General features: G+C 39.5%; 1 protein-coding gene across 1 annotated transcript in view; it reads left to right on the forward strand.

Moving 5' to 3' along the window:
* Positions 1–12,626, forward strand: part of chd6 (chromodomain helicase DNA binding protein 6) — a 101,171-nt gene that overhangs the window by 56,673 nt on the left and 31,872 nt on the right. The window contains exons 15-19 of the mRNA XM_036571587.1: positions 4,294–4,549; positions 6,524–6,734; positions 9,694–9,889; positions 12,139–12,303; positions 12,416–12,595. Coding sequence (XP_036427480.1) covers positions 4,294–4,549; positions 6,524–6,734; positions 9,694–9,889; positions 12,139–12,303; positions 12,416–12,595 — 1,008 coding nt within the window. The remainder of the gene's footprint in view (positions 1–4,293; positions 4,550–6,523; positions 6,735–9,693; positions 9,890–12,138; positions 12,304–12,415; positions 12,596–12,626) is intronic.

Below are 12,626 nucleotides of genomic sequence, written 5' to 3' on the forward strand. Positions count from 1 at the left end.
CAGAGCCAATGAAATGCAGTTGGCATCTAACCAGAAGTGCAAAATGCAGTATTATTTACATATAAAGTGCAGAAGGATGGAATTAGAAGGAAGTTATATTTAAGAATATTTAACTTAATGAAGACATATTTTACTTTGTTTTAATTAGTTTGTCTAGTTTATCTTTATCTGAAATTCATCAACCCCTTTCTGCAGGCCTGCTAGTGCCCATTCCACTGGTCAGAATTTTCATTAATATAATAAAATAGTTTATTAATAAATAAATAAATGTATTTATTTATTTATTCATTTATAAATTAGAAAATTCAAGGCTAAACTGAGTTGGCATCTGACCAGAAGTGCAGTATTATTTACATATGAAGTGCAGAAGGATGGAATATAGTGAAAAAAATTAAATAAATAAATAAACAAAAAACAATTTATATATATATATATATATATATATTTATATATATATATTTTTTTTTTTTCAAGATACTATATTTTTTTCACTATACATATATATATATATATATATATATATATATATGCAAGTATAAATATAATATACATATATACAGAGTGAGTGGAGAATGTACAGTGAGGTAGTGTGTCCTGTGAGAGCAGCATATGTAAGAGATAAGTATGCAGAGTAAACTTGTACAGTAATATGAATAGTGCAGTTAATTACTAGGTTATCCAACAGTGGAGAAGATAGGCTCCTGTAATGCTAACAACACTTTGCTAACACAGTTATTACTGCATTGAAATATACTATTTTAAAGGTCTTGCATGAGAGTCACATCCTTTTTGAGGCAGGAATGAATAACGACTGAAATGTAGAAAACTGCGATATTGACCACTAGATAATTAGATAATTACACCATATACACTCACCTAGACTGGGAAGGATAATGGCTGGCGGCCTCATTACAAGGAATTTCTCTTGGTGCAACATAAAATTAAATCTAATAAAATAAATATAGAGAAAGAAATAAATGAACATGAAATAGTACAGAAACAATCAGAAGTTATATATAAGAATATTTAACTTAATGAAGACATATTTTACTTGTTTTAATTAGTTTGTCTAGTTTATCTTTATCTGAAATTCTTTAACCCCTTTCTGCAGGCCTGCTAGTGCCCATTCTACTGGTCAGAATTTTTATTAATATAATAAAATGAAGGCGGCACGGTGGCGCAGTGGGTAGCGCTGTCGCCTCACAGCAAGAATGGCCTGGGTTCGATTCCCGGCCGGGTGACCAGGGTCATTTCTGTGTGGAGTTTGCATGTTCTCCCTGTGTCTGCGTGGGTTTCCTCCGGGTACTCCGGTTTCCTCCCACAGTCCAAAAACATGCAGTCAGGCCGATTGGACATGCTGAATTGCCCCTAGGTGTGAGTGTGTGTGTGGATGTGTATGTCTGTTTGTCTGCCCTGCGATGGACTGGCGACCTGTCCAGGGTGTATCCTGCCTTCCGCCCGATGACAGCTGGGATAGGCTCCAGCACCCCACCGCGACCCAGAAGGATAAGCGGTTTAGATGATGGATGGATAATAAAATGAAGTAGTTTATTACTTTTATTTATTTATTTATTTATTATTTATTTATAAATTATAACCTTTAAGGCTAAACTGAGAGATCTCCAAAACAGGCTGAAATTGCATTTTAGGACTTCTGTGAGTGTATTTACAGCTATTTCAGAATGCAGCTCATTTGTGTCTAAGCCAGGACCAAACCCATATATCAGTCAGTCAGTTATATTTAGTTTTTACCTCTGTGAAACCAAATCTAAATCAATATATGACAGCGATACAGACTGAACTGGAGAATCGAAACACAAAACACCATCATGGTTAAAATAATAACGTGAAATACAAACCTCACCCTCAGTATCAGAATAACATAACATAACAATAACATAACGCAAAAATAATGTTTTATTAAGAAGATAACCGTAAAAAAGAAAAATAAGAGGCGATTAAATAAAACTGTGTAGTTCTGCCCTCAGTGTGACAATATTTACATTATTTAAGACTAAGTTTCTGCTTTTTATTTGAGTTTGAGAACAAACGGTCATATTAGTTATTAAAGTTCAGTTTTACTGCAGCTTCTGGAGGGTAAAATTAGTCATTCAGACGTTTGGAATCATTGTTTTCAGTGATATAATATCAGTCTGGTTGTGCATAAATGAATAAAATAATTGTAACCTGCTCATCTTGAACAACTTCACAGGCTTTAGATAATCAGAACATCACTATGAAGCTGAAAATAAAAGAGCTGTAGAAGATTCTGAAAAGACTGAGAAAGCTGTAGAACATCAGCAATGAATTTCTAATGAAAATAATGTGCAGAATTCTTTATATTTCGAAAGTTTGGTGTATATCATTGATCTGTGATTGATTTTATTCACTGCTCTTCCTGAAATATTCAATAAAGCATCTAAAAGTATATTTTGGTGAACAGTTTGTAATATTTATGCAGAAGAAATGGGGTCAGTGTGAGAAATGCTACTAAAAGGAGAAAAGAGTGATCAGTAAATTATATGTGACTTATATTTAAACTGAAAACAGTACAAAAACACAGTATTTTATATTTTACAATATGAACTTCATTGTTTTTTGTAACAAAATTTGATGTCTTCAACAAAAAAGTTCCATAAAAGTTACATCACGTTTCCTTTTAACAGCATTAATGATCATTTAGGGACTGAAAAAAACAAACTGATCCCGTTTTGAAAGCAGGATTTTTTGCCATATACGAGTTTTACGTGTCTTCAGCTGTGCAACCGTACGGGGCCTTCGTTGTCGTATTTTGAGTGTAATAAGACACGTTTTCAGTGTGAGACAGTTCTAGACTCCAGGCAGGTCAGTCTAGCACCCACACTCTGATTACACAGCCATGCTGCTGAAGCACGTGCAGAATGTTTCTTGTTGTTGTCAAGTTGAAATAATCATGGATGTCCCTGAAAAAGACGTCATCTAGAAGGCAGCATATGTTGCCCCGAAATGTGTTCACACCCCCCCACATGCACCATAACAGACGCTGGATTTAGAACTTTACACTGGTAACAGTCTGGAGGGTCCTTTTCTTCTTTAGCCTTAGAACACAATGTCCATTATTTCCATAAACAGTCTGAAACATTGCCTTGTCAGGCCGTAATACACGTTTCCTCTGAACATCAGTCCATTTCAGATGAGCTTGAGCCCAGAGAAGTCGGCGGCGTTTCTTGACGTTGTTGATATCTGACTTCCATGCAGAGTACAGTCATAACCTGCATTTGTACATGCAGTGACGAACGCTGTTTATTGACAACAGTTTGTCAAAATATTCTCGAGCCCATGCGAAGATCTCCATCACAGAAACATGCTGGGTTTTAATGCAGTGCTGTCTGGGTGGGGGGGGCAGGGGGGGTCAAAGGTCATGTGTATTCATTTGTGGTTTTCAGCCTTGTCTTTTGCACGCAGAGATACTCCAGATTCTCTGAATGCTTTGATGATGTTTTGCACTGTAGAGGATGAATTACCTAAAAATTCTTGCACATGCTCACAGGGGGTGTTATTTTTAAACTGTTGGATTATGTGCTGATGCATTTTTTGGCAAAGTGCCGAGTCTTGACTCATCCTCCCTCGTAAAGGACTCGGCAATTCCCGGAAGCTCCTTTTATACCCCATCATGATTACATCACCTGATTAAGATGTTTTTTTTGAGCATTTCACAACATTCCTGGTCTTTGATTGAGCCAAATGTGTTGCAGGCATCAATTTTAGAATGAGCACATATTTAACAAAAAACAACGACGTTGTTTAGATAAAACATCACATATCTTGTCTTTTCACTGTTTTTAGTTTAAGTACAAGTCAAAGTAGATTTATAAATCACTGCTTTCTGTTTTTATTTACATTTTGCCCAAGTGTTCCAACTTTTTGTAACTGGGTTTATAAGATATTATTGTATATAAAATAACAAACTTTATGTATCCATGGTTGTGTGATACAAAATATCAGCCGACATCAGTCAGTTTTTGGATCTGCCACAGAATTTCCAAATCATTCAGACCTGATATTAATATCAGCATCTCTTAATTAGGCATAATCACATTTTTTATGAGTGAATTGCAGACACTCTGCCTGCACTCTACTCTGCTGTTAAAGTGATATATTTCAAGCCAGGTGCATCTCCTTCAGGTTGAAATGAGTGTCTTTAGAAAGCTTTAGGAACAATATCTGTTTATTGATACTGTATGAATTTACTTGATACTCGATACTGAACATGTGCATTATATTTTTTTTTTTCTCTAAAATGAATGCCCACAGGTCAAGAAGCTCCAGGCCATTCTGAAGCCCATGATGCTGAGGAGACTAAAAGATGATGTGGAGAAGAATCTGGCACCCAAAGAAGAGACCATCATTGAGGTGGAGCTCACCAACATCCAGAAGAAATACTACCGAGCCATCTTGGAGAAAAACTTCGCCTTTCTGGCCAAAGGAGCCAACCAGCACAACATGCCCAACCTCATCAACACCATGATGGAGCTGCGCAAGTGCTGCAACCACCCATACCTCATCACGGGTGAGTACACACACTCACACACTGCAGCAGTCTTACATACACACATTACCTTAGGACCTGACCAATATATCGATTTGCTGGTAATACAGATCGATAATGAAGCCCTGCAGATTTAGTGGTATCAATGAAAGTCCTTCCAGTAAAAGTTGTTTATTGTTTATATTGTAACGATCAGACACCTCTGACATGAGGAAACCTTTTCATTCATTAAATCATTAATTCATTAAGGTTTTAGTGCTGTACAAAAGTCAGAGACCTCCCTTTCAGTTTCATTTCCAGTCATAATGTCCATTAACTCAGGTAACTCAGTTTTCAGAGTCACGTAAACAAGCAGGAACCTTATATACTTACATTCACTGAACAATACACAGAAGCCTCAACAGCGAAATATAATATCAGTTTTATTGATATTTAAATTTTTCATTCTTTAGTTTTGTTTCTTTCGGTCAGTTACAGCTTCGTCCTACACTCTGAAAAAAGATGCTTCTTTAAGACTACTTTAGTAAAGGCAGTGCAGCTGTTGAAGCTTCTGTGTAATTTTTGTAACATATATTTTCTGCTTTATTTTTGTCAAGAAAAATAAATAACTTGTACTTAATGGCTGTTTTAGCTGGAAATAAAATGAATGAAGGAGTGTTTTCTGTTTTTTTGCACAGCACTGTCAGTCTATAGACTGCAAAACTGTGGGTTGCCTCCCGTTCCCATAAATAAATAAATAAATAAATAAATACTATCATGTTCAAAATAGCAAAACATGTAAAACGTATTTGAACCTAACCTGTAGCGTGAGAATAACGTGTTTTAACTCACCAAATACAGCTTTCTAGAAAGTGAACTGATGACAAATAAGAACAGTAAGAACAAATTAATATAAACCAAGAAAACGACCACATATTCTGTTAAGCTCCTCCCTGTCACTGCCCTGGTGCAACGATATTTAAATTATTTAACCCTTTAAGAGACACACTGTCAAACACTTGCAGAGGAATTTTGGGGTTAATTCCTACTGTTTGAATCACAATGAACAGCATTTCAAGGAACTTTTTAAGGACACTGAGAATAATAGTACAGTTTTTCATTTAGTATGTATATGTGTATATAAAAGTCAGTGGGATATATATATGTGTATATATACCACGTATTCCATTGCAATATGGTGTAGAATTTGACTGTGTGGTCACTCACAATCCTTTATATCTGGGCACTTATGCAGGTTACGTCAAAAAACTGTGAAATCATAGGTTACAGATCATTTTGAATGCATTTAAATAAAAAAGGATAATCGATAAATAAACAAAGACCGTTCTGATCAAACAGATACATGTAAATATAAAAGGAACAAAATCCATTTATTGGGAAACGTCATGGGTCCAAAAAGTTCTTCTGACTGGTGCTGTAACACCATTAGAGGGCAGCAGTGAGTAATGTTTGTTTAATTGAGCATTTGCTGTTTCTGCCGTCCCTGTGATGGACTGGCGACCTGTCCAGGGTGTATCCTGCCTTCTGCCCAATGACTCCAGCTCCCTGTGCGATCCAGAAGGATAAGCGGTTTAGAAAATGTGTGTGTGTGTGTGTGTGTTTCTGTCGTCATTTGGCAGCCATTGATTATCGTTAATTAGCTAATAGTTAATCAGACAATTTACACATAAATAGTAGTAAATTAATCATAAGCTTAAAGTTAATTATTGCTATTTGTAAGTTTCTGCTGGCACATTAAATTGTATTGACTGATATTATCGGTTTATATTAATTTGTAGTTCTGTGAAATCAATATAGGTTACAGAACTTTCATGTCAGTCAGCCACAACACACAACTTCATGATGACGAGGTGTATGAGGTCATTTGTAATCCATTCTGTCAGCGCAGCTCTTAACGATGTGTTCATCATAGAAACTCAAATCGCAACAATGATAAAAATGCGATTTATTGTGCAGCCCTAAAATACACAAACGCATCCCTGTTGCTGCCCTCAGGTGCTGAGGAGAAGATTCTGGAGAGCTTCAGGAAAACCCACAATCCCGACGCCCCAGATTTCCAGCTCCAGGCTATGATCCAAGCTGCTGGGAAACTGGTGCTGATCGACAAGCTGCTGCCCAAACTGATCGCCGGAGGACACAAGGTGCTGATATTCTCCCAGATGGTTCGGTGCTTAGACATATTAGAGGACTACCTCATTCAGAGGAGGTGAGGATCTGCTTTACATTTTCACCAGTGCAGTACAGTCAGAGACCACGGTTAATTTCCAGTCAATACAGCCATTAAGTACAAGTTATTAATTTTTCAGGGTAACAAAAAAGCTGGAACAGAAAATTACATTAAAAAATCATATTTTTCAGTATTAACTCTACCTTTATTACCGCTTTTACTCACTTTCAGTTCCTCAAAGAATCTGCAGACACACACAAAGTTCAGTCTTAGAAGCTGGTTGATGATTTTCTGAAGTAATCAAACTCATTCAGTGGTGTTGAGGTCTGGACTCTGGGGTGGTCAGTCCATCGTTCAGCTTCTTTGTTTGGTGTGTCCGTCTCCTTTTCTCAGTGAGGTTCTTCTTGATCAGCTACACATCCTTTCAGATCCACAGCGCTGAGTCGTCTTCTCACAGTGGAAGGATGGACAGAAACACCTGTGGATGTTTTCAGATCTGAAGCAGCTTGATTTTCTCCTCTCTCAGAGATGAAAGCTTTAAGTGCTGTTTATCTGATGGGGGCAGTTTTGGGGTCGACCAGCTCTTCCAGGTGGTTGTTAGGAGCCCCAATTTCTCTGTAGCTTTTAATCAGTTTTTTGAACTCCAGTTAGAGGCTGTAGCGATCATATTACAAGCAAGTGTCATATAAATAATGGCAATTAACTACTTAATCGTCTTTTATTGTTAAATTCTTGCAGCTAAGTACAAAAGTATAGAACAATTTTATGTGCTTACTGACTGTTTGCTTAGAAGCTCACACTGGTTGTAAACGCTTAAAAACGATGGTTCTCCATGGGTTCTTTAGTAAAGACAATGGACCGTGAACACTCAGAGAACAGTTTCTATGCTAAACTGGCTCTCTGCATGGTGAAATCGTCCTTCAGATTAATGGAGAATGTGTTGTATGTGGTTCTGTATAGAACCTTTTTGAAAATGGTTCCCCAAAAAGGGTTCTGTTACAGTTACAAGCTTGACACTACACTGTTGAGCACACTCACACAAACGTCTACAGCTAAACAGAATCATGTGTAGAGAGAAACAAAGCTTACATTTTCTCTGAGTGCGAAAATATAAGCAAAAGAACCTGTTAGAGTACATCGCATGTGTCAAACACAGGACACAATCCTGTCCAGCCCACAGAAGTATTGTGATTTACTAATAATATTAGCTCATTTCACAGTACTTTGCACTACAGTCCCCAGCATGCACTGCGACATTATGTGTGCTCAGACTCTCCGACCCCAACAGCAGTCTATGGGACGGTGGTTGCACCTCAATTCTACATAATTCTGCACAGTTCCACACCAGTCGTATCACCAAACACACTAACTGCAGTTCAGCCAACAGAAACACTTAACGTCAGCTCAGAAACTGAGCCCAAGTCTTAATGAACTTGCAGCAAGGAAAAGATGCCAGGAGTGTAGTTTAAGCAAATCGGTAGGTTTAAAAGACTGGGGACGTTTAAACTTTGAATATTTCAAGTAGGTCTACTATAAGTGTCTGTATTTTACTGTTGAAGTTTTTGTGTATTTTGAATAAACCATGGTCAGTTCAGTTTATACCAAAATGTTAATGAAAAATGAAATAAATCGTAGATGTTCTCCGGCACACAGTTGTGTTGAGATCTGTTAATATGGCCCTCTTAGTGGTTCAGTTTGACACCCTGAAAAGATGACATCTTAACAAGAGATCATCTTAAATGTAGTCTAAATATCGACTACTCTCATTTTGAGATCGTTGTAAGCTCATTATAAGGTTATTTAACTTATTTCTAGATGTATTTTACTTGTTTTAATTGATGTTATTAAGTTATCTCACTATATTAACAGATAATTCTGCTTGTTTTCAGCACATTTCTTAAAATTATCTGCCAATATTGTGAAATACTTTAACTGAAAATTACTTAAAACAAGTAAAAACATTAGAAATAAGTTAAAAATCTTATGATTTAAGTTTACAACTGTCTTAAAATGAGAAATATTAGATATTTAGATTGCATTTAAGATGATTTCTCTTGTTAAGGGGACGGGAGTGGGAAAGGACGTTCTAGCTCGTAGAAACGAGTGATATTGGAGTGATTTTGGAATGAGAGGGAACACCGGCGCTCCAACTTTCTAAAAAGCTGCTCCACACTCTGGGCAGCATGGTGCTGCTCCTCTCCCCGCTCTGCACCACTCACATACTCTGGTTTTGACTGGAAATTTGTTAAATAAAAGGTGGTCTCTGACTTTTGCACAGTACAGTACCTTTATATGTTACACATAACATACACTGATCAGTCATAACATTCTGACCACCTCCTTGTTTCTACGCTCATTGTCCATTTTATCAGCTCCACTTACTATATAGGTGCACTTTGTAGTTCTACAGTTACAGACTGTAGTCCATCTGTTTCTCTGATACTTTGTTAGCCCCCTTTTACCCTGTTCTTCAGTGGTCAGGACCCCCATGGACCCTCACAGAGCAGGTACTATTTGGGTGGTGGATCATTCTCAGCACTGCAGTAACACTGACGTGGTGGTGGTGTGTTGTGCTGGTCTGAGTGGATCAGACACAGCAGTGCTGCTGGAGTTTTTAAACACCTCAGTGTCACTGCTGGACTGAGAAAAGTCCACCAACCAAAAATATCCAGCCAACAGCGTCCTGTGGGCAGCGTCCTGTGACCACTGATGAAGGACTAGAGGATGACCAACACAAACTGTGCAACTGACTCTACATCTACAAGGTAGGAGTGTCTAATAGAGTGGACAGTGAGTGGACGCAGTGTTTAAAAACTCCAGCAGCACTGCTGTGTCTGTGCTATGGGGGTCCTGTGGGGGTCCTGACCATTGAAGAACAGGGTGACAAAGAAACAGATGGACTACAGTCTGTAATTGACCGTGAGTGTAGAAACAAGGAGGTGGTTTTAATGTGATGGCAGATCGATGTATATAAATTCTGCCGTATTGTGTTGTTCAGGTACACCTATGAGCGAATTGATGGGAGAGTCCGAGGGAACCTGCGTCAAGCGGCCATTGATCGGTTCTGTAAAGTGGACTCTGACCGCTTCGTGTTCCTGCTGTGCACCCGAGCCGGCGGGCTGGGCATCAACCTCACCGCTGCAGACACCTGCATCATCTTCGACTCGGACTGGAACCCTCAGAATGACCTGCAGGTTACTCACTTAGTGTCTCTTAACACGTCCACAGAGGAGAAGACAAAGAGAAGACTTGGACAGACTAAATCGCTTCAAGCTCTGCTGTAGTTTGTTGTTTTTAAAATACACTAGATGTTTTTCTTTTGTTAGCTGTAGGCCCAAGGTCAGTGGTGGAGCTTCCCTCGCTCTTCAGGGAAAGAAAGAGAGAGAGAGAGAGACACAAAGACATAACAAGGATGGGGGAAGGGAGATGTAGGACAAAGAACGCAGTTTCAGACATCATACACAACCATTCAAAATCACTGTTTTCCACAATATTAAGCCAGTTTGTGACTGAATGTTTAAAATGATTCTAATCTGCTCGTCCTGAACAACTTTACAGGTTTCAGATCAATATTAGGACTCTAGGAAGCTGTAAATATGATTGTAGAAATGTTAGCTGTGTCCAGAATGAAGAGCAGAGTAGTAGAAGATTCTTAAAGGCTGACTGAGAAAGCTGTAGAACATCATGTATTGAGTTAATTTCCTGAAATCATCGTATTTCCAAAGTGGAGATCAAATCTCAGGGCAGATAACTTGATAGAAAATATTGTAAGTTAATGATTCAATTCAATTATATTTGTAAGGGACGGAAAGGGGCGGAGCTGCTCTTTAGCGTCTGTATTAAGATGAAAGGGGCGGAGCTGCTCTTTAGCGTCTGTAATAAGATGAAAGGGGCGGAGCTGCTCTTTAGCGTCTGTAATAAGATGAAAGGGGCGGAGCTGCTCTTTAGCGTCTGTATTAAGATGAAAGGGGCGGAGCTGCTCTTTAGCGTCTGTATTAAGATGAAAGGGGCGGAGCTGCTCTTTAGCGTCTGTATTAAGATGAAAGGGGCGGAGCTGCTCTTTAGCGTCTGTATTAAGATGAAAGGGGCGGAGCTGCTCTTTAGGGCCTGTAATAAGATGAAAGGGGCGGAGCTGCTCTTTAGCGCCTGTAATAAGATGAAAGGGGCGGAGCTGCTCTCTAGCGTCCGTATTAAGATGAAAGGGGCGGAGCTGCTCTTTCGTGCCTGTAATAAGATGAAAGGGGCGGAGCTGCTCTTTAGCGTCCATAATAAGATGAAAGGGGCGGAGCTGCTCTTTAGGGCCTGTAATAAGACAAAAGGGGTGGAGCTGCTCTTTAGGGCCTGTATTAAGATGAAAGGGGCGGAGCTGCTCTTTAGCGTCCGTATTAAGATGAAAGGGGCGGAGCTGCTCTTTAGCGTCCGTAATAAGATGAAAGGGGCGGAGCTGCTCTTTAGCATCCGTATTAAGATGAAAGGGGCGGAGCTGCTCTTTAGCGTCCGTATTAAGATGAAGGGGCGGAGCTGCTCTTTAGCGTCTGTATTAAGGTGAAAGGGGCGGAGCTGCTCTTTAGCGTCCGTATTAAGATGAAGGGGCGGAGCTGCTCTTTAGCGTCTGTATTAAGATGAAAGGGGCGGAGCTGCTCTTTAGCGTCTGTATTAAGATGAAAGGGGCGGAGCTGCTCTTTAGGGCCTGTATTAAGATGAAAGGGGCGGAGCTGCTCTTTAGCGTCTGTATTAAGATGGAAGGGGCAGAGCTGCTCTTTAGGGCCTGTATTAAGATGAAAGGGGCGGAGCTGCTCTTTAGGGCCTGTATTAAGATGGAAGGGGCGGAGCTGCTCTTTAGCGTCCATAATAAGATGAAAGGGGCGGAGCTGCTCTTTAGCGTCTGTAATAAGATGAAAGGGGCGGAGCTGCTCTTTAGCATCTGTAATAAGATGAAAAGGGCGGAGCATCACAGCATGTCACAATATGCTTTCCTGAGCATGCTGTGGATATTGTCATTACATAAAAACCAATTACCCACCGCATGTTTGATTACAAAGTGAGCATTTAGTGCAGCAAAGTGTGAAACGTTGAATACAAATAATTGAATTCATAGTTTTTGATAGTATTTTTAAAACGTGACACTGTTGTAATTTATCAGATGTCAGAAAAAATAAATATTGTGACTCCGTATCGTAAAAAACGTTAGTATCACTATATAACATGTTGCCGTATCGCCCACCTCTAAGGATAATATATTAAAAGTCATTGAAAAAGATTTTGGATAAAGCAGACTTACATTTTTCATTAGCTACATAAGCTACATAAGCCTCAAGCCAGAGCAAAAACTAAAGAGCCAAACTTCACACTTGGCTGATTTTGACTGATTTTGGGATCTGGGGAAATTGAGTAACCTCTTACTTTACTGAAGTTTATTTATGAACCCTTTTTAACCTCTCAGGCTCAAGCCCGCTGTCATCGGATCGGCCAGAGCAAAGCAGTGAAGGTGTATCGTCTCATCACGCGCAACTCATACGAAAGGGAGATGTTCGACAAAGCCAGTCTAAAACTGGGACTGGACAAGGCTGTTCTGCAGGACATCAACCGCAAGGGCAGCCTCAATGGGGTCTGTGTCCACTTCATTCTACTTCAAGAGCATCAAGTTGTTAAAAGAGGAGCAGTCAGACGGTTTTGATCAGCTGTGACTAACTGCAGGTCTGCTGTTCTCACCCTCACAGGTTCAGCAGCTGTCTAAGATGGAAGTGGAGGATCTCCTGAGGAAGGGCGCGTATGGTGCTCTAATGGACGAGGAAGATGAAGGGTCGAAGTTCTGTGAGGAAGATATCGACCAGATTCTCCAACGCCGCACCCAAACCATCACCATCCAGTCCGAGGGGAAGGGGTCCACGTTCGCGAAGGTAAACGCAGGAACATTCATTCATGCCAGGT

The sequence above is a fragment of the Colossoma macropomum genome, unplaced genomic scaffold, assembly GCF_904425465.1.
Source record: "Colossoma macropomum unplaced genomic scaffold, Colossoma_macropomum, whole genome shotgun sequence".
NCBI lineage: Eukaryota > Metazoa > Chordata > Actinopteri > Characiformes > Serrasalmidae > Colossoma > Colossoma macropomum.